This window comes from Cupressus sempervirens, chromosome 7, assembly GCF_028749045.1.
Source record: "Cupressus sempervirens isolate cs-2001-9-10 chromosome 7, ASM2874904v1, whole genome shotgun sequence".
In the NCBI taxonomy this organism is placed as follows: Eukaryota; Viridiplantae; Streptophyta; class Pinopsida; order Cupressales; family Cupressaceae; genus Cupressus; species Cupressus sempervirens.
In genome coordinates, this window is record NC_143124.1 from 872,145,311 (window position 1) to 872,170,292 (window position 24,982).

At 37.7% G+C, this 24,982-nt stretch overlaps 1 protein-coding gene across 1 annotated transcript in view; it reads left to right on the plus strand.

Moving 5' to 3' along the window:
* Positions 1–1,302: 1,302 nt before the first annotated feature.
* LOC149550229 (Insulinase (Peptidase family M16) family protein) overlaps positions 1,303–24,982 on the plus strand; it is a 245,853-nt gene continuing 222,173 nt past the window's right edge. The window contains exon 1 of the mRNA XM_089793326.1: positions 1,303–1,924. Coding sequence (XP_089649452.1) covers positions 1,436–1,924 — 489 coding nt within the window. The 5' untranslated portion in view covers positions 1,303–1,435. The remainder of the gene's footprint in view (positions 1,925–24,982) is intronic.

Sequence of the window (24,982 nt, forward strand, 5' to 3'; positions counted from 1 at the left end):
AAGCAATAGGGAAGCACCTTATTGAGTAACAACTGGAATGATAGATAAGAACAATTAAGTGATGAATTACCTTATCAAAAATAAGAAGGCTATCAGTAATCATAATCTTATTGGTGAAGTTATCTTTTATCAGTTAAGTTGGAAAATACAGAGAAGTGTCTAGGTTAAGTGTTGCGGGATTATTCGAGAAGTTTCTACATGGATGGAGAGATGTCTTTGAGATTACAAGATTTAGGTTTAGGGTTTGCAATGATAAAAAAATGGATAATGAAATAAGGAAAGAGAGAGAGTTTTTGAATAACGAGTAACAAGATGAACAAAGCTATCAGAGTAGAGGAAGAAGGAAGAAGAAGCAGTGAGTGGTATGTTGTTATGTTGATGAGCTTCATTGGATCTATTATAACAAGACAATGCAAATCACAAATCATTATTATTACTTCTGTTACTTTCTTACCATTATAGCAGTCTTTTTAGAAGGGTGACCTTAATTGGTCCATTGTAAAGCCTCTAACAAGGTGACATTCTTAGATTAGAGTGTTAAAATCCTTTAACAAGGTTACTCCTAGTAGAATAAAGATCGTAACAAATCTAGAAGGCAATCTTGTAATGAGGTATACTTAACAATGTTTTGTAACCCTTAATCGTGCAAGCTCCTAACATAGTGTATTCTAGAAGAGTACTTCATTTTGTGGGCATCGTTCTCACATTGTGGTTTTCACCCTAATTGGGTTTCTACGAGATAAATTTTGGTGTTGCAATTGTTTGATGGTTATATTGTTTTTTTAACTGATATCAACACTTTGGATCTTATCGGTAAACTGTGAGTAACAAGCTAGAGATACCCCCCCCACCTGCCCAATCAACTCTATATCTACAACCCCCTTTTCTCTTTAGTTGGCTCTTCTCCCGTTAACATCCCCTTATCTCTCGAGTTCTACATGTTCCTCCTTTGTTAGCTTTACAACACACTCATGGGCTCACCTTTCTCAACAACGTGTCTCTGAAACCATAAAACCTTTTCCCTTGTGCGCATTAGACTTTGGTCAATTCTTTCATCTCTATAATTGTTTGTTAACATGCAAGCAAAGTATGCTCCCTTTCTTAATCTTTTGACAGGTTTCAATTAATAGCCACTTTGTCAATATAATTCGTGATTAACATAAAATTGATAGATCATCATTTATTAAAAAAGATAGATCCAATAAAATATTAATGATCGAATTTAACTGGTAGAATGATAAATTAATTGTTTATTTATGAATTAATGATTATATATATATAAGACCGCACAAAATATTGTCCATAGAGGAAGATTAAAATTTGATATATGAAAATAAAGCGCCACTCGAGCTGCACGAGAACCAAGTACATCAAGAAATAAAGAATAACTTCAAGATCCCTTCCAAAAATGTTCCACGGTGCTTTTGGAAAGTGAATGCTTTCGCTCTCGCGCTTCGTCTGCCACAGGAAGAGTTTTTGGCATTCGCTCTCCTGCAGAGCATCAATGGCGGTAGACAGCGTGACAGTGATCAAGGCGCCGACGGATAAGCGTCAATATCGAATTGTTCATTTGCCCAATGGCTTAACGGCAGTCCTTGTACACGATCCAGAGGTTTCGCCAGATTCTTTCCCTCTCGTCCCTGCCAAAAATGCATCAGATACAGGAGACGAAGAGGGGGAAGATGACGATGAAGACGACGACGAGGAGAGCAGCGAGGAGGAAGATGACGAAGACGAGGACGAAGATGACGAGGACGAGGATGAAGATGACGATGAGGAGGAGGAGGAGGAGGACGATGACGATGACGATGACGATGACGATGAGGATGATGAGGATGAAGAGGAGGAGGAGGAAGATCGAGTTATGCAAAATGGAAAGAAAGTAGCAAAAAAATCTGCTACAGGCGCAGCTACAGTCAAGAAGGTAGCTATTAAGGCTATTTCGTTTTGAAACGAGGGTTTTTGTTGTTTGTTTTTATTCATTGAAGATATCGAATGCCAATTCTGTTGGAATGGGAGCCTAGACCCGGTAGCATCTATTCGTCCAAATTTGCCGGAGACATGAACGTGGCTTCATCTTTTAAAGCATTAGGTTCCCAAACGAAAATCTGCATTAGCACTATCGATTAGAGAAAGCTGTATTAGACTTACAACAGTGATAGCAGAGTTTTGTGGCCAAGCGTTTGACAAAACGTCAAATAATTGAATAGCGAAGAGATTTGGTGTTGTTGAAGTGATTAACCAGCTGGGAGGTTCTTACATTAAGTCCCTAGACCCACCTTCATTATATAAGGTTACGAAGAAAGCTAGGTACTTGGAGTCATCTACACCTAGAGGCAAGTTTGGCTCGAAGCCTTCTAGTTCAACTTATAATAGGACAACTCCTAGGAGAGAGGAGAAATCAGATTCTAAGCGTCCTATGGCAGTGCCTTTGGATCATGATTCTATTATGATTTGAGGAGGAAGAAGTTACATTCCTATTGCAGAGGTCCGTATGATATCACTAATGATTGTGCCATGGAGCTTAAGGGCAAAAATAAGATGATAAAATGGTTTGACCATAATGGAATGGTTTTATGATGACGAGGACAATTCTGATCCTATAGGGCAGGTAACTGATTATGAATATGATGCCCATAGAGTTGCTAGAGATGATGATGGTGATGAGGTGGATGATTCCAACCTCAAGGTTGCCTACCTTTCTAGCATGAAAAAGGAAGGAGCTTTTAGGATGATGCATGGGATTTTAGTAGGACGTGTGATTGCTCTATCTGATACAGGTGCCACACATAACTTTATTGATGCCTGTTTGGTTACTAGGAGAGGTATTTAGACAGAGGATTTTGAGGGATTACGGGTTGAGGTGGATGATGGTTACACCTAAGATGATTTCGGACCTTCCAGTTAGGTTGAATACTTGTGACTTTAAGGCAGATTTTTATGTAGTAGATATGAGCAGCATTGACATAGTCCTTGGCATGGCATGATTGCATACCCTTAAGGATATTTACATCACCACCGAGAGGATGGAGATGAGATTCATAAAGGATGGGTAGTCACAGGTCCTTAAGGCTATTAGGAATGAAGAACTTAAGCATATTTCTCGTAGACATATGCAACATTTGGTATGCCATGAGGATGTTAATGATTGGGTGGTTGAGTGCATGATGATGCCTAATTTAGACAGTTCGGATAAGCCATCATATCATCTAGATATCCAGTAGTTGAGGACTAAACACTCTATAGTGTGATAGAGAGATTGAGCATATTATTGAGATAGAGGAGGGCACTAAGCCCATCATGATTACACCTTACCAACACCCAAAGCAACTTACGAATGAGATAGAGAAGATTATACATGAGCTTCTTGACATGGGACACATTAGGTAGAGTAAGTCCCTCTTTGCTTCTTCAATTGTATTGGTGAAGAAGGATGACGCACTATAGATGTGTATAGATTATCAAATGCTTAATAAGAGGACTATTAAGAATTGTCATCCGATCCCTTGAATTGATGACCTCGTAGATGAGTTGCATGTAGCGAAGTACTTCTCCAAGATTGATTTGAGATTGGTATACCATCAGATCCGTGTCAGGGAGCAAGATATAGAGAAGACTGCATTCAGGTGCCACTGTGGACATTTTGAGTTCCTAGTCATGCCTTTTGGCTTGATGAATGCTCTTGACACTTTTCAATCTATTATGAATAGGGTGTTTTACAATCAACTTCAGAGATTTGTGTTGGTGTTCTTTGATGACATCCAAATTTATGGTAAGACTTGGGATGACCATATTGCTCATCTCGATATAGTTTTGGATATTTTGGATAGGGCTTCTTGGTACGTCAAGGAGTCCAAGTACGCACTTGGTATGACATAACTACTTTATCTGGGCCACATTATCAGCACAAAGGGTGCTCGCATGGATCCGATTAAGATTTGTGCTATTCTAGAGTGGCTTATACAAGAGAACTTGACACAGTTGAGGGGGTTCATTGGGCTTTGTGCTTTCTACTATAGGTTTGTGACATGGTTGTAATGTTCCCATTAGAATTGTTAAGTTCGGGACTAAATAATATTGGCTGTCATAGAAATTGTTGAAGATTGAATGAACTTAATTGTTGGATGATCTAAGAGAACGAATTTTAATATCCCTTATATACTTATTATGCCTGAAAGTACGTGGCCTTAGTTTAACTTAATTTTATTATATTATGATTCAATAATAGTTAAAACCATTATATTATTAATTTATGTTATATCATATCCACTATAATGTTGTTTAACATTCAATTATATTTTAATATTGTTATAACAATTATATCATAATAATATTTGATATATTACTATTTAATATTTATATATTGTTATATTAACATATAATACTATTGTTATATCAATATATTGACATATATAATACGTTATATTAGATTGATATATATTATCATACTTTATTATATATTCATTTATTATTATATCAGTAGCCAATAATAATGTATATTGAGATCATTTATTATCTTTACTATTTAAATAAGATGTATACTATGTGATATGACTATAGATATATCATTGTTTATATATAATTAATTTATTATTTATTTTATGGTTCTTATTTTGGTGAGGATATTACAAGGGTTCTCGAGACATGTAGTTCCCCTTACGAATTTGACTTGTAAGGGTGCCTTTTAGTGGACTCCTCAGGAACAAGAGTACTTTGAGAAGTTCAAGGTTATCATGACTTCATGCCTTGTTTTAGCTTTGCCGGATTTCTTGAGGGCATTTGATTTGCATTGTGATGCCTCATGAGAGGGTATTGGAGCAATATTGTCCCATGATCATCATCCCATAGCTTTTGAGAGTAGGAAGCTACGAGGGCTTGGGAGATCATTCAACACCTATGATAGGGAGATGTGGGCCATTATGCATGCTTTGGCCAAGTTCAAGCAGTACTTAGTAGGCAACAAATATTGCATTAAGACAGATCATAATAGTCCGAAGCATTTGCTAGGACAAAGAGACTTGAAAGAGAGGCAACAAAAGTGGGTCAGTAAGTTACAGCCTTATGATTTCAATATCTCCTATATTACGGGGACACAAAATGTTGTTGCTGACACCCTTTTTAGGAGACCCCCCTTATGTTTGGTCATTGAGATTCTAAGGATTGGAGGTACTTGATCATCGCTGGGCATGCCAGGGATCAATGGGCATCTGGTATTGTTGATGGCAATAGTCAAGATAGCAGCTATACCCTTGTAGATGAGTTGATCATTTACGAGGGAAGGATTTATTTGGTTCCAAGATCAGTTGTTCGTGAGATCATTCTTCGATCCTTTCATGATTCTCCTATGGCTAGTCATCCTGAATTCTTCAAGACATACATTTAGGTGCGAGAGAGGTTTACTTGGAAGGGCTTGAAGATAGATGTGCAATGTCATGTTCAAGAATGTTTTGTTTGTCATCAGAACAAATGTTATCACACCTACCTTGTGGGGTTGTTGCAACCACTTCTCGTTCCTGCGTAGAAGTGGGGAAGTATATCCATGGACTTCATTGTGGGCTTGCGTAAAACCCAGGGGAGGGATTGCATTTATGTGGTAGTGGACTGACTCACTAAGTATGCTCACTTTTTGCCTATCACTACTACATACTCAGCCGTGTAGTTAGCCGAGTTATTTTTCTGGGAGGTGTTCAAGTTGCATAGTTTAGCCAAACTATAGTAAGCGACCGTGATAGTAGGTTTATGAGCCGCTTCTGGCAGGAGTTTTTTAGATTGTGTGGGATAGAGTTGGCTCTGAGCACTAGTTACCACTCAAAGAATGACAACTAGACTGAGATTGTGAATAAGTAGGTTGTGGGCTTTGTACGAAACTATGTTTCTTCTTAGGAGAGGGCTTGGGTGAAGTGGGTCCTTTTAAGTGAGTATTTTTATAACTTCACTCACTATATGACTATTCAGATGTCTCGTTTCAAAGCTTTGTACAGATATGATCCTGCAAGCTTCATGGATTTGTTGTGCAGCGATAATAGAATTCCCAGTCCAAGAGATACGATATAGGACAATAGTGTTAGAAATAGGGAATACTAAGAGGGGGGTTGAATCAATATTCTACAAACTTTCGTCGCCAACTGGGTATTATTAATTACTTTGAACCATGCATAAGAAAGTAAACAAGTAATGCTGAACAATAATAACCATGCATAAAGAGAACTCATAACATGTAGTGTCCCTACTTTGAATGTCTTGAAGTTTAGGACAACTAGCTTGAATCTTTTATTAATTAAGTTATCAATCCTTAATGGATGACCTACGTAGTTGTTCTTTTGATGCGTAATCTTATATCACTATTCTTTGAGATAATTTGATACTATCTGGTATTTAGCAATTCAACCAATTTGTTTAAAAATAATATTCAAAATGGAAATATCAAATGATATATAACTTTGTATTACGATATTAAAGTTAATAAGTGAGATGTAAGGATTGCATAAGGTAGGAATGCTTTAGGTAATGTAAAATGATATTTGACATGTCACATGTATATTTGTTTTTATCGGCAATGTTCATTTTCTGTCGCAGTAATCCATAATGCCTGTGACTGGTTGACACACCAATTGCAAAGATATATGCACTGGGATTTTTATCGAATTCCAGATCTGAATAATCTTCTTCTATTCAATCTGCAACTATAGATCTGTACACGAACACCTCCTTGTATTGACCGTCTTACTCGGCCAAAGGCTCTGTGCGTAGTGATGGTTCTTGTGACCTGTATTAGTCTTCTCTTATTTAACTATCAGAGATATTGTTGAGTTTGAGAGTGGCAGGATATTCGTTTTTGGTTTGTCTGTATGTCTAGTTGGATTGATGTGGTAAAAGATACCAGGCTTCCGCTCTATCTCTTCCATTAAGTACGTGAATGATAATAGATGTTTGGCGACTGTCCCTCTTGTTCTTGTCTTGATCTTTAATCACTTCCCATTAATTAATTTTGGTTGTTGAAAATGTTTGGGGAATATCTTAATCACTATTTTCTTCTTTACTTGGATCGTTCGATGGTTTTCTCTGCTATCCTTCTACTCCCCCCAGTCCAGTATATTATTTCCCTTCTTTAATACATGATAGGTATTATGAATGGATGCGTCTTTTGATAGTATGGTTTTGTTAAACATTTGATTAATAATTTAATTGATTAATATATTCAAATATGTTTAAGGATGTAGAAGAAATTAAATAATATGGCTAATATTAATAATAACTCTTAGTTTGATATTTATTTATTTAATATTTTATTAATATAATATAGTAATATATCATATTATTATATATTATATTGATATATTGTTTATTCCTAATATCCTCTTATTTTATTAATATAATATATAATATAATAATAATATAATAATATATCATAGTAATGCTCTTATTTTATTAATATAATATAACATAATAATACAATATAATAATATAATAATATATCATATCATTATATATTATATTAATATATTATTTATTCCTATCACGTGCTCTTATTTTATTATATTAACACTACATTTAATAATTTATTAATTGACTCCTTACTTTGTTCTTATTATTAAATCCTAAGGGGCAAAATAGGGGACATGACATAACACGATATTTTGTTAACTAGGGAAACCCTGGCCAAGGGAAAACTCTGTTGGGGATGATACCCACTAGATAATATACGGATATATATGTTCCTTGTTAGAAGATGGACCCTGTTAGGAGTCAATGAACAAATTCAGTAAAGAGAGTCCTTGTTAGGAGACTTTGAATCTTTGTTAGGAGATTCCAACCCTGTTAGGAGTTGTAGTACAGTGGATGCAAGAAGAGCTCATTGCCCAAATATGCACTTCCAATTATAAGAAGAGCTTATTGCCCAAACAAGTAATTCATCTTCAGTTATATAGATGTTGTATCTTCTTTCTTGATTGATCTCTGACCTCAGCTTGATCTCGGAGCACGAAATTAGGTTCTCAAAAACTTCGCATATATCGCTTCACAAAAAGTTCGCATATCACTTATTACAATACAATTGTACACTACTTCTCACAAGATATCCTTTGTATAAATATCATGCCTTTTCACAAATTGCTGCTAGGTCGGCTAAGACCACAATATACTTTTCCAACTTAGAGTAAACATCTAGGATGTCGACCCTAATTGGTCAAGTAATTATTTTGTAAACAAAATAATTCCTTTCCTTTAATTTCGCTGTTCTGTTTCACTTGGTAAATCATGAATTCTCTTTTCCGTACTGTCCGTACTGATGTCCAAGGTTATACATGTCATCATTGACATGTATACTTTCTCCATCTAACTTCACTAGTCATAATATGGCATCAGAAACATTTTACATATAAAACAATGTACTGCTGTAAACCAATTTCATGCTTAGACAATTTTCTGAGCACCAAAAGCTAAGTATCTTTATTACCGAGGTTTTCTGCAAGCAAGTACATCACGTGTTGCCATTAATGACAACAATTACATTACTACATATATAGCCAATTGTCAACAATCTCCCTCTTTGGCATTGATGACAACAAAGTAAGGAAAATTGGCTAAGTGACAAAAACTTAACACAAACTTACAATACTTATACTATTACATTACAAATGTTCAATTTCTAATCTGCTCCCCCTTTGGATATGATTGCTACATACATAACTTACTACACAATTTTCTTCTACAACTCCTCCCCCTATGACATCAATGACAAAGGTCGGAAAATCAAAAAATTGTCAAAAAATGTTGTCTGTCTGCTGTCAAAACACTGTCTTGCTGCCTTAAGCTATTAAAATATTCATACAATCATCAAAATTTGCCTTCAAACTATTCATACCTTTCTCCCATGTGTCCTTTGCTGCTTCGGCAGTAGTGAGCATTGCACATAAGGCATATGACAATCTCAACTACATTAAGCTCGGAGTAGGTGAAGTTTGCATAAGTGTCTTTTGCTTTAACACATTCTTCCAATTTGTCTTTCCACGACTGATATCTTCAGAGCAATAGGCTTTCTGAATTCTGGTAGTCTTTCTCAAAATTAGTTCTTTTTCAAGTTTCAGTTTCCTGATGTTTGTGTGAACACCGACAACTTGTCCTTCCAATTCAACAACTCTGCAAGAGGGTTGCTGGATTAGTTAGAGCTTCTAGCTCACTCAGCTTCCCTTGAATCTTTGGTTAACTTATGAGATAAAGTACAATTGATGTACAGTACCTTGCCAACTTGTTGACATCTTCAGAGTTCCTTGATACAAGTATCAACACTCAACAACTCATTCTGAATATTCTGACAAATGGTGCTAAAAAGATTAGCATCATGTGAAATTTGAGCCTGAGACTCAACAACATTCAACAAATTTGAAAATTCATTATCAAATGATTTTACAACTGCTTGTGCTCTCTGTTTGGGGTCTGCTTCTGTGTGTTTGGCTGAGAGGGTGTTGTGCAATCTATTAGTCACCTCCATTAATGCTCTTTGTAGACTTCTGATCTTTTTGTTCTTCTTAAATATTTTTCTTAAGGATGAGATCAAGTTAGATTGATCATCATCATCACCTATAAGGTCAGCAAGAGATATAGGAGAGGATGAGCTAGATGCTTTCACCTCATGTTCCTTTAGTTTCTTCTCTGCTGCCTTCTTTGATTTTCTCTCTTCTACTTCCTGCTCTTCTCTTTCTTTCTTTTCTTTTTCTTCTTCTTTCCTCTTTTTATCTTCTGTCTACTTCTTTTCCTCTTCTATTAGTTTTAACTTGGTTTCTTCAATCTTCTTTTCTTCTTCAAGCTGTCTTTTCTTTTCTTCAATCAGTCTCAATTGATTCTAAATATCTTCGAAAAGGGGCTCAGGCTGATTGAACGGATCTTCATTAATGGTAACAATAACATTTGTCTGATCAATCTGCATAGTATCACCACTTACTGATACTTCCAAAGTTTTCTTTGCAGTTGAAGGTTTTGCCTTTAACTCACTCATCATTTGATTGATGGCTGTTGCAGTTTTGCTTCTAATAACATTCTTTTATCCTCCCATGAATAAAAATGGCCTTATCTTACTTCACAAGTAAGGTGCTAGTTTCTTCATCAATTTCTTGATTTCATCTTCATCATCTATCTTGCACATATTTCTTAGCATTGACTTCCGAAATTCCATGTCTTCTTCATGAACTAGTGCCTTCTTAGCTACACGTTTGTCATAGACCTTTTGATCATCATGCCTTTAATACTCTCAAGTTTCAAGTTATTGAGAATCATATACCTCACAGTAGAGATATCAATATGTTCTTTCTTCATATCATTGTACAAATCATAAAACTTATTCATTCGTACAAAGTTCCCTTCATTAACAATAGCTGTGTTAATCTTCTCTATCTCTGGTTTCCAGGGTTGGCTCGTTTTACCTGCTAGCTGCTTGGAAACAATGATTGTCTCTGGTTGTTTGTCTTCTTGTTCCTCTTGTTCCTCTTCATCACTAGATTTTTCAATTGTCAACAATGTGTTTTTCCTTTTCTTTGGTCCAGTGGCTTGCTGCTTGACTCTTTTAGACTTGTGAGTCTCTACTAACCTTTTAGACTTCCTCTTAGGTTCACTTGGTTGCTCGGCTCATACAATAGCATATGGTATGCTTTGTTCTAAAGGAGTTTCTGCAATAGATACATCGGATGCTTGGCCAATTGTCAGAGGTGTCACATACATTACATCTTGTTCACCAGTTTGTTTAAGTCCGGAGATAGTTTGTCTGAGTGCTTGAGATTCTTCTTCTGACATATTGACATCAAATAATGCATTCTTCATTACAGATGCAATCTTCTTATGAGATGCCTTTTCTAATGATGCCTGGTAGGTTGATTGGGTTATCTCCTCATACGTTCCGAATCTGTATGATGCTTGATCTATATTGGATTTCAACATTAAATCAATATAATTGATAGCAATATCATCACTCAATTCATAACCTAGGGGCTCAAGAAATGTTTCCTGAGGTTCTACTGCTTCAATGTAGGTTAAGTCAGTATCCACCATAAAACATATATCATTCTTGAATCTATCGACAATTGCAGGGGCAATTCTGAATCTTTGTTTCATTTCATTTTGAAATGTCCTCATAATGAAATTTTCACTGTCCAAGATTTTCTCTGCTGGATGCCTTCTGTACACATCTGTTATCTTGTCCATAGTGCATCTTTCACTACTCATAATATCAATAACTGATAAGAATGGAAATCTCTTAGGTACATCAAAGAAAATATGCTTAATCCGAGACTGGAATCTGAATACATCATTCTTAGTTCTCTTAAGCTTCCCCAAATTCCCAAGAAGTTGAATTCTCAGAATCTCACTTAGATTCACTCGTTCTTTTTCAACACATCTTATAAGCTGCATAAATGAAGCCTACTGACAACTCATCATTCTTAGAACTTGCACATATAGAACATGCAATGATTCTGCTCAAGAATCTTACTTCATGTTGTCTAATGGTGCTGATCACCATTGCTTTACCATTGTAAACTGCCTTAATATAACTTTCAACCTTTTTCTTAACTAGTTTCTCACCAATAGGTACACTGCCTTGTTTGTTAATATGAGTGACTTCATGAATAAGGTCGGCAGAGATGTCGATTACATTGTGTCCCATCCAAATCTTTCCATTATGAATTCTACCTAATATGATTTGTGTTCATTCTTCTATATCAAGCTTGCGGTAGAAATGATATCTGACTAAGTCTATGTCTTTCAAATGCTCATATCCGAGCTTAATAGTCATATAATGATTGAAAACAATTTCCATATCCTTGTTCGTAAACTCACTTCCAATAGTTTCAAATTTACTACACGGATAGCTTCCTACATCTTCCAATAAAACTACGTTGTTCGGAGTATTTGATAAGGCCGAATTAGGGTTTTCCTCTAGGAGTTTCACAGGAACAACCTTTAATTTGGGTCTCTCGACATTTTCAACATTCAAAACAACTGACATATCCATGATTACACTGAATAAAAATTTATAGAAGAATTCTGTGCGGAGAACAATAAAATACCTTTTTCGGAGTAGGATTTTGCATGAAATCACTTTTGCCAAATTGCTTCTAGGTGCTTAAGCTTTTGAGATGATCGTAGTGTAGAAATAATCAATTTCGTACTCTTTTTATTCATTTGGAACTTGCATTAATTGCATAGTTCGTTCAATCGAAAAAACTATTTATTTAGCTCTGAAATCAAATATCTACTCAAGATTAATTGTCCGATCTTTGAATGCTATACGAGGTTCACCATAGCTTCCTTTCATCATGACAATGCTCCGCAAAATTTCGCTCCATGAAATTTGCTATAGAAACATAGATTTCATCTTTTGTCACAGAGTAAACTTTCTCTATTATAACAGTAACACTTATTTCCTTTGTAACTTGTTTCAATAAGCTCCACTTGTTTCAATAAGCTCCAAATTGCAAGCGAGCTTTATTATAGTCCAAACTCATCAAGATACATCTTTTCTCAACCTTGCTACTCATAACTTGATCTTTAAATGAAGTTTCCAATTTTGGTGCTGTGAACAAGTTTAATTTAACTTGGTTGAATCAAACTCGATTATTGACTTCGATTTTCTTGTCTCAGAATCATCTAACTTTTCTTTTGAAATATATAATCCCTTTACAAATGCCTCATTAAGTTCTTCTCGAAGTTCACTGACTACATTTGTTTGTTCTTCATTGCCTTTCTTAGTTCCAAAGTTACTTTCATGATTCCTTTTGTCATTTCCGGAGTTCCTTCCATTGTTGCTTCTATTTCCGTAGTTTCTTCCATAATTCCTTTTGTCATTTCCAAAGTTTCTTCCATTATTGCTTCTGTCAATTCTGTAGTACTTTGTTATATGTTCAAAGTTGTTGCATAACTGACATACTGGGGTTTTGCTTCTAGGATTCTGTTGATCAATAGATGCTTGACAATTCTGGGCTATGTGTCCAAAGTTGTTATACTTATAACACACGATCTGCTTCCTTTCTTCATAAGGTCTACTTTTTCTTGATGTTCTTTCATTAGATCTTCTTCTATTTGCAAGGTTATTATTTCCAGACATTCTACTATTCCTTCTATCATTATCATATTTAGGTTTCCTACAATCAATTGCATTATGACCAATACCATGACAATTATGATAGTAAAATTTCTTAACATTATTAAATGATTTATTTGTACAATCTCTTTTCATATGACCTATTTCATTACATGAAAAACATTTACCTCTAAATTCATACCTGGTTTCCTTAGGAGATTCCACTTGCCAATTTCTCAGTTTCTTTCTCTTGTCCAATTTCTTTGGATTTATTAGAAGATTGACTGGATTCAATCTTATCATCAGATTTATCTTTCTCTTTCGGATCTGATTTACTTTCAGGTTTCTTTATAGACATGTTAAATAGATAAGCAAGACCAGTTTTATCATAGGTAGGTCTTTGTATTGACATAGATTCATCAAGCTTTTCTTTGCTAGTGTAAAGCTTTTCAAGATGTTGCTTGCACTGAGTTAGTTCACCTTTCACAATAGTGTTGTACTTATGAAGCTCTCCATGATATTCTTTCAATGTTTCAAATTCAGATGTCTTCTTTGCTAGACTCACTCTAAGGTCTGAATTTTCAGTTTTCAAATCAGAGTCAATTTTGCTAGGATTGTTCTTCAAACTCAACTTCAAATTGGTAATCTTCAAATCATCCTTCAAGCTCTTGTACGCTGTTTTCAGTTTTGAATATTCATCATTACCAGTAGATTCAGGCTTGGATTTGAGATGTTCAATCTTGTCCTTCAGTTGTCCAATGTATGCTTTGGAGTCTTTATATCTATCCTTTAGCTTATCTCTTTCTTCAGCAAGGAGATCAATTTATTCAAGTGCCTCTTCAAGGTTCTTCATCAATTGTTCCATATCCATAGGGATCTTACTCAAGTTGTTAAGTTTCTTTTGAGTAACTGTACTCTGATACCAATTGTTAGAAATAGGGAATACTTGGGGGGGGGGGGGGGGTGAATTAGTATTCTACAAACTTTCGTTGCCAACATAATATTATTAATTACTTTGAACCATGCATAAGAAAGTAAACAAGTAATGCTAAACCATAATAGTAACCATGCATAAAGAGAACTCATAACACTATATTTTGTTAAATAGGGAAACCCTGGCCAAGGGAAAACTTTGGTGCAGATGATACCCACTAGCTAATATACTGATATATATGTTCCTTGTTAGAGGATGGATTCTATTAGGAGTTAATGAGCATATTCAGTATAGAGAGTCCCTATTAGAAGACTTTGAATCTTTGTTAGGAGATTCCAACCTTGTTAGGAGTTGTAGTACAGTGGATGCAAAAAGAGCTCGCTGCCCAAACATGCACTTCTAATTACAAGAAGAGCTCATTGTCCAAACAAGAAATTCATCTTTAGGTATATAGATGTTGTATCTTCTTTCTTGACCGATCTCTGACCTCAGCTCGATCTCGGATCACGAAATCAGGTTCTCAAAAACTTTGCATATATCACTTCACAAAAAGTTCGCATATCACTTATCACAATACAATTGCACACTACTTCTCGCAAGATATCCTTTGTATAAATATCATGCCTTTTCACAAATTGCTGCTAGGTCAGCTAAGACCACAATAGACTTTTATGACTTAGAGTAAACATCTAGGATGTCAACCCTAATTGGTTAGGTAATTATTTTGTAAACAAAATAATTCCTTTCTTTTAATTTCACTATTCTGTTTCACTTGGTAAATCGTGAATATCTCTATTTTGTATTGTCCGTACTGATGTCCGAGGTTATACATGTCATCATCAACATGTATATTGTCTCCATCTAACTTCGCTAGTCACAATATGTCGTCAGAAACATTTTACATATAAAACAATGTACTATTGTAAACTAATTTCATACTTAGACAATTTTTTGAGTACTAAAAGCTAAGTATCTTTAATAGCGATGTTTTCTGCAAGTAAGTACATGTGTTGCCATTAATGACAACAATTACATCACTACATATATAGTTAATGACAACAATTACATCACTACATATATAGCCAATTGTCAACAAATAGGACATTATGAGGTCATTGAGGGATAATATCCAGAGAGCATAGAATCAACAAAAGTAGTATGCTGATCAGAGGAGCACAACTTGCTCCTTTCAAGTGGGTGGTATAGTTTATTTAATGTTGCAGTCGTATAGACAGTCTTCCATCAGGAAGAGTGGAGTTGAGAAGCTCAAGCCGCGATATTATGGTCCCTTTGGTGTGGTCAGGTGTGTTGGTGAGGTGGCTTATGAGCTAGATTTGCTAGAGGATAACAGGGTACATAATGTGTTTCATGTTTAGTGCCTCAAAAAGGCGTTAGATAGACATGTGGTCCCATCTCTTGTGTTGCCACCATTAGATGATGAGGAGAGGCTTGAGTTAATCCCTGAGGCAATTCTTGATACCTTGGAGAAACAGTTGCGGAGGACTATCAAAGAGTTTCTAGTCAAGTGGCAGGGCCCACTGGATGAGGATGCCACATGGGAGCCTGAGGATATTCTTCAACACCCCAGATTGCAATTGCTTGGAGACAAGTAGTCTTGGGGAGGGAGGACAATAATGTCTCCAATTTAGTAGGTTCTAGGAGCTAGGGTTGGTCAACTCATTATTGCGACCCTCGTGAGATGACAATTAGATTTGAGGGCCTTGTTTGTAGACTTGCTATTTTTACTAAGTCTGTTTTTGGTTAGTTACTATTTTTGGCAGTGCAGATGTGGGCTTAGTGGTGATGGTCATTCGTTCATTCTCTGCTCAGGGTGAGATTATTTACTGGGGAGTCATATTTATTGGATAAGTTATAAGGCTTATAATTATAAATGCATTTTATAACATTAATACACTTTATGTTATAAAGTGATGTTGTGAAGCTGAAGCCAAGTTGCACAAAAGATTTCATAAATATGAGTCATTTTGAGAATTGGCATCCTTGAATATTATTTGCTTTTGATAATTTAACTGAGGGTTTTGAGTTCTGAAAATTATCTGCAAATTGTTGCTGAGGTAAAGCAATTTGCTTTTGCTGCTCTTCTGTTCTTACTATATCTCAGAAACCTTCTTAAGCTGAAGAATTTTGCCGGTATTGGGATTATTAATTGAAGCTTCTGTGATTATATACATCTGCATGTGGGGTTTAGAGACGTCTATGCACATTATAGAGGCTGCTGTCCATTCCCAAGGCAATGGTTAGCTTGCTTATGACCTGCAATCACTCCTACACAGGATGCGTTCAATTTCTACAAGCCTGCGATGAACATTGAAGCATCAGCGTTACCTATCTATAGGCCTGCAATCATTTTTCCTAGCCCTGCGATTTATCTCTGTTCTTGCGGCTAGCTTATTTGGGGCTGTGGCTGCCAACAGAAGCGATGTGTTTGCAAGCGAGGCCTGTAATTATAGCCAATGTAGCCTGCGATTGGATTATAGAGGATGTGGTTGACTTCCAGGTAGCTGCAATTTGTTATCCTGCTGTGTGAATCAATGCAAATCCATCAATTTACATAATTCCAGGTTTCTTATTGACTTCATGTAATTTTCAGTACTAAAATTCATATAATTTAATTACCATTGGGCATTTAGTAGCTAGTTCAATTTAGCCTTTGCTTCCAGCATTTGGATTGTCGCATTCATATTTCAAAAAAACAAAGAAAAGCATATACACATCAAAAATACAAAAAAGCAAAATGGAGAGAAAAAACACAAAAATACATCCTAGCATCATCAACATACTAGCAGTAAGGGTTGAGGATGTTTTTCAAGTTAAAGAAGGATTAATGGAAGAGGATAATAATGAAAATAAAACAAAGAAGTGACTTTTTCAAAGGGTTGTACTAATGAAAGGATCCAACTCTTTGAATGGGTTGTAATTATGAATGGTTGTGACCTTTGAAAGGGTTGTAATTATAATGTGTTGTGACTCTTCGAAAGGGTTGTAATTATGAAGGGTTATGGCTTTTCAGAAGGACATAGATGACAAATAAAATAAGGAAGGACAAAGATTTAGGTTATTTCATTGAAGGGACATGTAGGAGATTTGAGAGGAGTTCCTGTAACCCTTAAGGGGATACCTTTCAAGGAAGATGGCTAACTAATTGAGGATCGTTTTGCAACAGGGAATCTGCCTAGAGGGTTATGAAACTTGACTTGAATAACAGTTTTAGGGAAGATGACAGAATAATCAAGGACCGTTCTCCAGGACACAGCGGATCCTTCTATAGGTCTAGGAAGCATGATTTGAAGGAATCCTTAAGGATTATGCAGAACAAGTGAATATCTAAATATTAGTTTTTGTGATGACGGTATGCTCTGCTACCACTAACAAAGGTATGCTCTGATACCACTTGATGGGAACACAACCCAAGAACAGAATGGACACAACAGAAAAGGGAAATTGTATTAACTGAAAAATAAGCTAGTACATTCAGTACAGAGAAAATAAACTTCAAAATATGCCCTAAGGGCTTACAAATAGCATAAATGTGGAGATAATTTCTCCTTTCAGTACCTCCTCTCAAACTCCACTCCGAACTGCCTTTTACAATGCTAAAAATCTCCTTAAATAGATCTCGGAGGGTTAAGGACTAGGAGTACATTGTAGAAAGTGCTAGTAGGCATCCACCGACCAAATAGAAGGTTCCAGAAGCTGCGTTAGAAGTCGGCGCAAATCTAGAAGAATCCAGAAACGGTAACCGAACTTCCGGGAGGCATAACTTTTGAATCGTAGCTCCGATTGACGAACCGTTTACATTTCCGAAAGGCTCTCGAAGCGCTCTATAGCCCTATGGACCAGCTTCACTCGTCCCCCATTTTTCGGCCCTTTTCGAGGTCATTTAATGCCCCTAACTTGACTTTGAAGCATTCTTAGGAGGTCTCCAAAATTCGAAAAACTGCAATAACTTTCAAACCGTGGGGCCTTTTGACCTGATTCTTTTTCTGGAATGTTCTAAATCATAATTTCATTCATCTGACCAATTCACACCTTCTAGTTTACCAAAATGATGGCCCAATTACATGCTCCTATTTTTTCGGGATTTTCTAGCACACTGATAGTGGAACTGTGAGAGTTGGAACCTTTATTTGACCCAAATGGGTATCCAAAAATGAAAACACATGAAACAGAAGCTAAGTCTAAGTATATTTTTTTTTTGGGTGACACAGGATTTCCCTTATACCTCTGGATGCTCCTGCATCAGACACCCAGGGTAGATTGAAAAGTGACCCTGTCACTTTATGAATGGTAGAGGAAATCCCAAATGGGAAACCTTAGCTGCTGAAATCCAAGTTGAGTCCTCGATCGGCCGTCCTTTCCACTTCACCAAATACTCTTCATACTGCCTATTTCTGGTACTCCTACCCACACGATGATCTAGAATGTCTTCTATCTCTTCCTTCTTAGAAGCAGGAATTGGACATGGCTCTAACACTGGCTCGTCATCTGCACCATCATCATGATACTCTGTTAAGTCTGCAATATTGAAAATAGGAGAAATGTGAATACCATCTGGCAACTCCACCTCATATGCATTTCTTGAGTCATGTTTCTTCAGAATTTTGCAGGGGCCAAATTTCTTCATTTTCAGCTTGTTGTAAGTACCGGCTGGAAATCTTTCTTTTTGTAAGTGCACCATGACTAGATCCCCTACTTGGAATTCCTTATGTCTTCTCCTTTGATCAGCCCTAGCTTTATACTCTTGATTCATCTTGGTGATGTGTGCTTGAACCTCCTCATGTAGACGCTTGATATGTTCAGCAAATTCCTCAGCTTCAGCACTTGTTCTCTCCCCTTGTTCTATCTTCCTCAGCTCTGGTGCAGTCCTTGGGCTACTCCCATATACAATTTGGAAAGGTGATTTTCCAGTACTCTTATTTATAGAGTTATTGTAAGCAAATTCTGCTTGTGGTAGAATCAAATCCCATCCCTTGGGCTTATCCCCAACTAAACATCTCAGCAAATTGCCCAGACTTCTATTTACCACTTCTGTTTGGCCGTCAGTTTGCGGGTGATGCGTGGAACTAAATTTTAGGTCTGTTCTCAACTTCTTCCACAATGTCCTCCAGAAATACTTCACAAATTTAGTATCTCTGTCAGAAACTATACTCCTTGGGAGACCATGTAGTCTCACCACCTCTCTGAAGAACAAGTCTGCAATATGGACAGCATCATGAGTTTTGTGGCATGGAATGAAATGTGCCATTTTGGAGAACCTATCAACCACCACAAATACTGAGTCATTACCCCTTTGTGTCCTCGGCAATCCAAGAACAAAATCCATACTTATGTCCTCCCATGGCTTTGATGGAACAGGCAATCGCTGATATAGTCCAGTATTGTGGCTAAATCCCTTAGCAACTTGACAAACTTGACAACTTTGTACAAACCTTTTCACATCCTGTGACATTTGAGGCCAAAAATAATGTTCTCTCAGAATGGCAATGGTCTTATCTCGACCAAAATGTCCTACCATCCCTCCACTGTGTTTCTCCTTAATCAAATTTTCCCTCATGGAACTCCTTGGAATGCACAATTGACTACCCTTGAACAACATGCCATCCCGAACCAAATAGTCTAACCACTTGGTTCTATCTACAGCAACAGGCTCTTTACAAGCTTTCCATGCTTCAGCAAAATCAAGATCCTTAGGGTACAAATTCTTGAGTTCATCAAACCCAACTACTTCAACCTGCATTACTGTAAGCAACAATTGTCTCCTACTTAGTGCATCTGCAACCCTGTTAGATTTTCCACTTCTATGCTTCAACACAAATGTATAACTCTGCAAGAACTCTACCCACTTCATATGCCTCTAATTCAATTTACCTTGGCTATTTAGGTACTGTAATGCCTGATGATTAGTATACAAAACAAATTCCTTTGGCAATAAATAATGCCTCCATTTCTTTAAGGCTTGAACTATTGCATAGAACTCTTGATCATAAACAGAATACTTCCTTCTTTGCATCATTCAATTTTTCACTAAAATATGCAATAGGCTTACCTTCTTGGCTTAATACAGCCCCAATAGCGCTGCCACTTTCATCACAATCCACCTGGAAAACCTTTCTAAAATCTGGAAGTGCCAACACAGGTTGTTCTGTCACCTTCTTCTTCAGCAATTCAAAACTTCTCGCAGTTGCTGCAGTCCATTTGAACTCTTTTCTATCCCCTCTTATTGTATCCGTTAGGGGTGCACATATGCCACTGGAATTCTTAATAAACTTCCTGTAAAAACTAACCAGACCATGAAATGATCTTACCTCAGTAGCAGACCTTGGAGTAGGCCATTCCAAGATGGCTTTTACCTTCTCTAGATCCATTTTGAGACCTTTAGGTGATATAACAAACCCCAAATAGACTAACTCCTTTTTTGCAAAGATACACTTCTTCAGATTAATTAACAGTTTCTCTTCCCTTAGCCTTTCAAGGACACTACGAATATGCAATAAATGTTCTTTCAAAGTCTTGCTGAAAATTAAAATATCATCTAAATAAACAATAACAAATTTTTCCAAGAACTTCTTAAGTACCTCATTCATGAGCCGCATAAAGGTGCTTGGGGCGTTCGTCAATCCAAAGGGCATGACTAACCACTCATAAAGACCCTCCTTGGTCTTGAAGGCTGTTTTCGACTCATCTCCTTGTCGAATCCATATCTGGTGATAACCACTCTTCAGATCTATCTTTGTGAAGTACTGAGCTCCACTCAAGCAGTCCATAAGATCATCCATCCTTGGCAAAGGAAACCGGTACTTGATGGTTATCCTATTTATAGCTTGAGAATTTGTACACATCCTCCACTCTCCATCCTTCTTTGGTGTGAGTACTGCAGGTACTGCACATGGACTCAGGCTCTCTCGAATCAAGCCCTTCCTCAACAGCTCTTGAACCTGTCTATTTAGCTCCTCTGGTCCAGTAGGAGTCATCTTGTGAGCAGCCTTGTTAGGCAAACTAGCTCCTGGAATCAGATCTATCTGATGACTGATTTTCCTTACTGGTGGCAATCCATCTGGAACATTATCAGAGATAATATCTCCAAATTCCCTTAGTAAATCTAAAACTTCAAGTGGTATTTCACTACTACCTTCTTTATCTTTCCTAGGAATCAAAGCAGAGCACATATGCTGATGTTTCATGCCATCTAAAAACATCCTTCTATCAACAAGACAAATCCTAGCACTGCTACATACCTTTTCACCTTCCTTTTTCATGGGCTTCAATTTGTGGCGAACTCCATCCTTTGTCAGAGAGTGTGTTTGCATGCCCATCATGTACTGCATGTCTATCAAACTGCCATGGTCTACCCAACAATAGATGGCAAACATCCATCGGAATAACATCACAGAGAACTTCATCATGGTAACTTCCAATTTTGAATTTCACTAAACATTGTTCACTTACCAGGACCTTATGATCATATTTTACCCAAGCAATCTGATAGGGCTCGGGATGTTTCTCGCTCTTGAGCTTCAGCTTAGAGACCATCTCTTCTGATACCAAGTTATCAGTGCTACCACCATCAATCATCACGTCACAACATTTATCGTCACACTTGCATCTGGTACGGAACAGACTCCTCCGTTGTCCTAGTTCAATCTCACCACTTAGTAGGACTCTTTCATTTACCAAGGTCTCTCCTCTTTGTGCATCCTCTGAATGTGATGATTGTGCATCCTCATCCACATGAGCAACCCTAGCTTGGCCCTCAGCTCTCCTATCTGTCCTTCCTTGTCATTGGGGGCATTCAAAGGCACGATGACCTTCTTTATTGCAATGGAAAGAGGTACCACGGAAGCCTCCTCTTCCTTGTCCACGTCCTCTAACTCTTCGTCTCTTATTTCCAAAGTCTTGGTCACGGGAGTGGTTGAAACCCTCATTCCTCTGGTTCTTGCTAGTACCCTCATCTTCATTTTTCTTTTGGATTTCATTGCGGCCCCCAGATAACCTACCGCTTCCCCTTCCTCCTTGACCGCGCCCTCTTTGTCTTCCTTCAAACTTTTTATTCAACTTATCTTCAACTCGTAGGGCAAACTGGTATGCCTCTTCAACGTTGGTCATTCTTACTAGACTTAATTCCTCCTGGATGCTAGGTTGCAACCCATTGATATAACAAGCAACCTTCTCCTTATTTGCTTCTGCATGCCCTGCTCTAATCAAGAGTCGGTAAAACTCCTTTGTATATTCTTGGACTGATCTTCCTGCTTGCTTTAACCCATGCATCTTCGTAAACAAATCAAGCTCGTAGTCCATAGGAATGAACTGCTTCTTCAATTTGTCCACCATGCGATCCCACCTTGTGATCTTCTCCTTTCCTCTTTTGTTTCTTTCCAATTGGACCTCTTGCCACCAGATTTTGGCATGGCCTTTCAGTTTGGCCTTTGCAAACTTAACCCTATCTGGGTCTCTGATATCCTCATACTCAAAGTATTCTTCCAGTTCATTGATCCAATTGATCAACTCATCTGGTTTCAAATTTCTTGAAAATACACCCACTTCAATTGTAGGTCTTTTCCCAAACTTAGTAATGACCTTAAAAAGCCTTTCCTTTGCATGATTTAGAACTTCCCCGTCAAATTCCCCTTCTGGTCCAATTTCGTCTTCTTCGTTGTCATCTTCACTTTCATCACTTGTGGCCACAATTGTTTCTCTACGGAGCTCCTCCTGCAATGCTTGTACCTGCCTTTGGAGGGCTCTAACCTCCTCAGGATTAATAGCTCTGGCCCTTCCGCCACACTCTGTTCGTGGAGGCATCTTCTTAACTCAAACCCACAACCACACAGTCCTGGTGCAAACTGCCTCACAGTCGGCGCTCTGTCTACACACTCAGGAAAACCTGCTCTGATACCACTGATGACGGTATGCTCTGCTACCACTAACAAAGGTATGCTCTGATATCACTTGATGGGAACACAACCCAAGAACAGAATGGACACAACAGAAAAGGGAAATTGTATTAACTGAAAAATAAGCTAGTACATTCAGTACAGAGAAAATAAACTTCAAAACATGCCCTAAGGGCTTACAAATAGCATAAATGTGGAGATAATTTCTCCTTTTGGTACCTCCTCTCAAACTCCACTCCGAACTGCCTTTTACAATGCCAGAAATCTTCTTAAATAGACCCCGGAGGGTTAAGGACTAGGAGTACATTCTTAAAAGTGCTAGTAGGCATCCACCGACCAAATAGAAGGTTCCAGAAGCTGCGTTAGAAGTCGGCGCAAATCTAGAAGAATTCAGAAACGGTAACCGAACTTTCGGGAGGCATAACTTTTGAACCGTAGCTCCGATTGACGAATCGTTTACATTTCCGAAAAGCTCTCGAAGCGCTCTATAGCTTTGTGGACCAGCATCGCTCGTCCCCCATTTTTCGGCCCTTTTCGAGGTCATTTAATGCCCTTAACTTGACTTTGAAGCATTCTTAGGAGGTCTCCAAAACTCGAAAAACTGCAATAACTTTCAAACCGTGGGGCCTTTTGACCTGATTCTTTTTCTGGAATGTTCTAACTCATAATTACATTCATCTGACCAATTCACACCTTCTAGTTTACCAAAATGATGGCCCAATTACATGCTCCTATTTTTTCGAGATTTTCTAGCACACTGATAGTGGAACTGTGAGAGTTGGAACCTTTATTTGACCCAAATGGGTATCCAAAAATGAAAACACATGAATCATAAGCTAAGTCTAAGTATATATTTTTTTTGGGTGACACAGGATTTCCCTTATACCTCTGGATGCTCCTGCATGATTTTGATATTAATAGTAGCCAGAGCAAGGGCGCTGTCCCTTAGTACATCACCATGGACAAACCATTCAAACACAACACATTAACAACAAACTATTACCAGCACACTAACTGCCCTTTCCTTAATATTAGTTATTATAATTATATTTCATAATTTTTACTAACAAATATTTGTATGTTGTTTACTGTACAGGTAAAGAAGTCAACACATACAAACAATAATAGCAGAATAGCAGAATTATATTCGCAATAGTAGATGACTGATGAATTACAATGATCCCAGACGGGATATAAATACTACCGCCGAACCTTCCCGAAGGAGTCCGTCGGCCACAATTATTTTATTCGCTACAAACTATTTACCGCTGGACCGTCAGCTACAGAATACAGAAACACTGCCGGACTGTCGGCTACAGAAACATCGCCGGACCGTCGGCTACACAAACACTGCCGGACCGTCGGCTACAGAAACACCGCCGGACCGTCGGCTATTGAAACACCGCCGGACCGTCGGCTACAGAAACACCACCGGATTGTCGGCTACAGAAACATCGCTGGACCGTCGGCTACAAAATACCGCCGGAACCATCCAGTTGGCTAACACCATCCCCCCCAAAAAGAAAAGTTCTGAGACAAATTAACAAACAAAATACATTAACAGAGTGACTACAACAAGAGAAATCTGCTTCTGTCACATCACTTCCACATTCATCCCGTTACATCTGTAGCCTCTGCTAACACAATACTGTCTCCTTAAGCTGACCTTGATAGCCACCTGTGCTGCTTTCTCTGTTTTCAATTCCTCGGTACCCTAAGCCAAGTGTCGTTGCACTGCCTCCAATTGGATGATCAGCTCCTCCCAAGCTCTCTACGCATCCACCAAGACAGCCTTATAGCCAACACCTGCTCCCACTGCCTCTGGTACACAGAAAATCCATGCCTGCAGCAACTTCAACTCTTCTCAACTTGTTAGACTCCCACGACTGATATCGGCCACGTCGAGGGGCAGCGCCCCTCGCCGGCAAGACCAAATTAACACTTCGCAACCCACACAGAAATGCACGGAACACACCATTTCTGTCATTATCTGCCGATTCTGCACTCTTTTTGGCAACCATGGATGCGTCCCCTTCCCTTTGGCATCATCTGTCACTTATTCTGAACAAC